The sequence below is a fragment of the Myotis davidii genome, unplaced genomic scaffold, assembly GCF_000327345.1.
Source record: "Myotis davidii unplaced genomic scaffold, ASM32734v1 scaffold1, whole genome shotgun sequence".
In the NCBI taxonomy this organism is placed as follows: domain Eukaryota; kingdom Metazoa; phylum Chordata; class Mammalia; order Chiroptera; family Vespertilionidae; genus Myotis; species Myotis davidii.
The window spans coordinates 10,580,128-10,585,344 of NW_006294681.1; the positions used below are offsets into that span (position 1 = coordinate 10,580,128).

The 5,217-nt window shown below is 45.5% G+C and overlaps 1 protein-coding gene across 1 annotated transcript in view; it reads left to right on the top strand.

Moving 5' to 3' along the window:
• Positions 1-5,211, top strand: part of SAMD12 (sterile alpha motif domain containing 12) — a 335,667-nt gene extending 330,456 nt beyond the window's left edge. The window contains exon 5 of the mRNA XM_006769102.2: positions 387-5,211. Within this exon, the coding sequence (XP_006769165.1) occupies positions 387-409 (23 nt within the window). The 3' untranslated portion in view covers positions 410-5,211. The remainder of the gene's footprint in view (positions 1-386) is intronic.
• The last annotated feature ends 6 nt before the right edge of the window (positions 5,212-5,217 follow it).

A 5,217-nucleotide genomic window follows, 5' to 3' on the forward strand; every position in this document is an offset into this window, starting at 1 on the left:
CTACTGCCTCTGCCTGCTAGTCGGAACACTCTTTGGGCTTCTGCCTGAATCAGTGCTTACCTGAATGGCAATTCTTTTTCTTTTAATCTCACATAAATGCCGGTTGCCTCTCCTGTGGGAAGGCGTTTTATTTTCAGGTGAACACAGGCCACCTGGCCTATTCCTGCGATGAACGTCTTCCATGCTCGACCAACAGTAGAAGGACATTTCAGGAATCCAAGCCACCCTTATTTGTCCTGGAGTTGAGTGACCAGTCTCTTCGCTAGAACTTTCTCTTTCACCTAAGGATGTTAGGGCTTGTTGCAATAGTATGACTGCTGCTTCCAACCAGAACCTGGGGACATACAGTAATAAATTATTGTGTCTTCCCCTGTTTCTTCTTGCAGCCTCAATCGAGGGTTCTCCATAAACGTGGTGAGCCTTCCAAGCTACTCTCCTGCCAGTGGATATGAACATGACCTGCTCTTCCCAGAGAGACTAACTTGTGGCCCTGCCAGACGATCCCCTTGGAGCATTGACAGATTAACCAGATTAACTGCGGGGGAAGGCACCCATCCAGTCAAGCTGATGGGCTTTGGAAAATCTTAGCTTGCTGTGGATTTGAAAACGATGTGCATTACATGCAGTGCCCACTCGTTGCAAGTGGTCATCGGCAGACGATTAGCTGGAAAATTGCTTCCAGTTTTCATCACTGTGCATCACTCCGGCGCCCTTCGGGGAGCTGTCTGTGCCCCTCCCTGGACGTCCTGTTTCCGCATGGCAACCACTGGATTCTCTTACTATGTGTGCAGATGGCATGATGTGTTAGACAACAATTACAGCAGTTTTGCAATCTCGGTGGAGGTGTTTACCATAGTGTGCCCTGGTAGGAATGTCCACATGTCTCCATTATGTTAGTTATGACATCTGAAAGTATTCTGTCCAACTCTTACGCACTTTATAGGAGACACGAATCAGCACGTTCAGTACCTGTGAGAAAACAAGTATTTTCTTTTTTGTTTTTTTCTTTATAAATCTTGTCTTATTTCTGGCACAGACTGTCTGAGACAAAGTCCACTCCTAGCATATCCCCAGTTGTTTATGGTAGATCGGTGTAAATATGGCCACAATACTGTTAGACTTAACCTCTTGACACTTTCCTGAACAACTGGATCCCAAAGGGAAGTAGAAGTGGGCTGATTGTAATACCTTAGCTCCTGGTTCCTTGCACTGAGGCACAACGTAACCGCTTGCACATACAACCACTCAAACGCAGGAGGCTGCTCCTTGGCCAGCGAGCATGCTCTCGCAGTCTATAGAAGAGTTCTTTCAAATCAAAAACAGGGAATTGGCCTTCTTTTAATCGAAGACCATGCTGGGTTGGTGTTAAGGGCAGCAGAATGCAGTTTGCCAGTGGTCTGACTTTAAAACCATGGAAGACTTTCTAGGTCAAGTTCAAATCATGGCTCTCTGGGGAGAAAAACCAGCAAGTGACTCCTGAGTGCCTAGAGAAGGAAAAAGGTCCAATTGCACATGAGGTTTCCTCCTCAACAGAGAACCTGCTAGTCCCTGTTAATTCTTTCTGGGATTATACCCACAACTAGTTTTTTGTTTGTTTGTTTGTTTTACTGTCTTACAACAAAGCACAGACCTGGGGGAAAGGTCAATCCAGTTATTGCTTATCTTTAAGCATTAGAAAATTGCCCAATGAACTGACCCTACAGAATGTTTTAGCATTTTTCCCCCTGAAAATATAAATTTGGCTGAATCAAAAACTCAGCAAAGCATGTTCTGTGTGCCCATGGTCTCAACCTGGCACTGACAGGCATGGAATAATTTGCTATAAATACATGGGACAACTCTGGGACCCTTCCAGCACAAGCAAGCTGTGCCTTTTTGGGGGTCACCAGACACCCTCTCTCGCATTTTTCTTCCCTTGGGGTCTCAGGAAACCAGAGCCCACTGAAAAAAAGGGCTTACACTGAGATTTGGAAACCTGACAGGGAAGAGCAGAGAGGTTCAAAGGTGATTGGGGTGAATCACCCAATAGAGTGACACCCGTCAGGTTGTGGTGCCAAAGAAGGGGGCTTCCAAGAGGGAACTCAGAGAAGTTTCAATACCCCCAAGAGCTGACCCTCCAACATGTTAGCAATAGGACCATCAGGCCCCCCAGCAGACCACAGTTCTTTACAAACCCTGCTGCCAACTCCTCTGGACATAGCATGCTAATCTCCACTCACCTCCTCGGTTTCAATTGCAAGAGCAGGGTTTCCTCCTTTCATTCCACCCTTTATTCAGCAAGTATTTGCTGAGCACCTACTATGTGCCAAACATTGTGCTGGGGCAGCAACAGTGTACAAGGCAGAGCCTCTCCACCTTTTGAAAGAGCTCCTTCTCCTGAACACTGTCCCCACCCTGTCTTTTTCATAATGACAACAGCACTGGGACAGCATTCACCCCCTGCCAGAGGAAGTTGGGGAAATGCCTGGAAAAGGGGGCAGAGGAGGAAGGGGTGGTGGACGGCATTGAGCCACATATTGGCACCCTTCACGCATAGCCAACTCTCCCAGGGCCCGGATGTAGCTGGGAAGAGCTTCCTAGAGCAGCTCTCCATTGCTTTCTTTGATGTCTATCCTGGTCACCTATATTGCCATCCTTTACAGAGACAATAAAACCTCCTTTGCTGTATTCTCTGAAACTCCAATTCCATAATTAGTCCTGGGGACACAGAATTGGACCTGATGAATCCAAGAGAACTACTGCCAGATGCTGAGAGAGCGTAGCTGGGAATTGATTGGTTTAACCAGGACTTTCTGAGACCACCGCTAACACCCGTGGAAAGCCAGACACGCTTGATGGTGCAGATGTTCGTAAAATGACGATGGTTCATCTTCATCCTTACTCTGGCTTTTGTGAAATACATTCTGAGCAATTAAATAAGTTGAGTTTCCGAGCTTTTTTTTTTTTAGTTAAAAGAGTGCTGGAACATGGTGGTGGGTGAAGTTGGAGCTGGGAAAGACTAAGAAGAAGACAATGAAAGAGCCCAGTTGAAGATGGCTTCTCTAAAAATGCCTTAATTCCTGGCAAGTACCACATATTTGCAGATGAACTACAACTGCTTACCAAACTGTCCACCTCTGTGTGAAATCACTTCGGGGGATGCTTTTGAAAACATGGGAGCATCAAATCTGAGTTGTCACGAGCTAAGCCAACAAAATGGAGCCATGATGCCATTCCTGGGGCCCAAGATTCTTCGTTACGTGTTGATGCAGTTTCCCACAGTTCCTTTCTGCTGTGCTGTACCTTCTTTCTAAGATGCATATGGGGAATCCGACCTCCAGAAGGTCAGAAGTGGCTGGGGTGAGTTTTGTTTAGTAGGGAGCAGGAGACAGGGAGGTGTGGGATAAATACGTTGCTGTCCCAAAGCTCCAAGAATTGTAAACTGTTGACTTCTAACATTTCCTTAAACCTGTGCTACACCTTTTATGAAAAGGCTGACACCCACAGTGTAAGGAAAAGCACTCTTAGGAATGAACAGAAATAAATAATTACCAGACTCCCTTGGGTGCCATGGAGATTAGCTTTTTCCAACTTCAGAACTGAATTTAAATATGCAGAACATCCAGGTTCTGCTAGGGTGAAAAGCAATCACTTCGGTAGTTTATGACAGAACTAGTGGGGTAGAGACCCCAAGAGCTTTCTTTGTGGGTAACGATGCATCTTCTCATCTTCAAATCCTGCTCAAGCTCTGTGAGGTGTGTTACCACACACCTGATGCTACCTCCAAAATATGGGTAAACAGCACACAGGTCTCTGCAGAAACACTTTGAAGTTGCTCACACAAAGGCTCAGAGACCTTAGTTCTGAGGGAATTCTGCTATTTTTAACGTTCAAGGGGAAAAGGAATACATTCGTGAGAATATAAACTCAGGATAAACTCAGATGGATTTACCCCCTCATTACTTGTCAATGTGCTTTGTCTGCAAATGTCACCCAATGATTTTGGGTGGGAACACTAGAAGTCTCAAGGAAGAAAGATTTTTGAAACCCCCCAGTACTTTAGTTTCACCAAAACCTCCTCTTCCCAGAACATTAGTTGCTCCATTCTTCGTGGTGTTTTCCTCTACATTCTTTAGGGCAATTTTGTTACTTGACAACTAGACTTAAAGCTTCCATAGTCTCTTTTTGAACATCTAATCTTTGAAAATGACATATATTCCTTGATGCACTAAAGGCTGTTTTTATCCACCTTTCCCACAGTTCCCTCCACCCCACTTTTTTGCTTTGTTTTGTGATTTTGTTTTAATTTCTACTTTTGACAGTGTTCTGTGGGTAGATTTCAAGTATTCTATAAAGAACTCAAACAGAAAAACATAGTCATCCCTCTACCCCCACTCCCTGGCCCAGTACTGACTAGTAATTCCTTCTTAAGCTTGATCTTGGTGAAATCTTGCTGCCCAAACCCCAGTGGGACATATCTTCTCATCTTTGGGGGATGGCTGGTCATTGCTACTAATTAAAAAGAGGCCTCCCTGGCCAGTGTTGCTCGGTTGTTTGGGCATTATTCCATACACCAAGAGGTTTCCAGTTGGATTCCCCATCAGGGCACATGCCCCGATTTCGGACACAATCCCTGGTAGAAGATGTACAGGAAACAGTTGATCAATATTTCACTCCCACATTGATGTTTCTCTCTGTCTCCCTTTCCCTTCCTCTCTCACTAAAAAAAAAAAAAAAATCAATGAAGAAAAAAAGAGGCCATGAGATCATGGAAGAGGACAGACCAGAAGCTGCTTTGGCTTAGGGGACAGGTGTGTGTGTGTGTGTGTGTGTGTGGTGGAGGCGGCGGGGGGGAGGGAGAGGGGGACTCTATTTCAAAGACAAGCACTGCCCCTTAGTCTCCTTAGATCTGCATCTAACCCTGTAGCCAGAAAACTATCTTAGGAATTCTGCTTTATCAATGTGCATGATTTCTGGCACCACTGCTTAACTTCAAGATCAAAGAGAAGCACATTTCCATTATGTTGCTCTGGTGACTTACTCTAGTGGGGAGACAGGGAGCATGCTTTAGAAAGCTGACCACCTGTGGGAAGCCTAAAGAAAAGCTGGCCAAGTGCACAGGGAGGTTCTGCCACAGAAAGGGCAAACTAGATACTTCCTTGCAGATTCTCATTTGGGAAGGTGGCTAAAGGGATGGTCTCCTTGCTGGTTTTCTTCGGGCCTTCAGCTTGGCTCCGC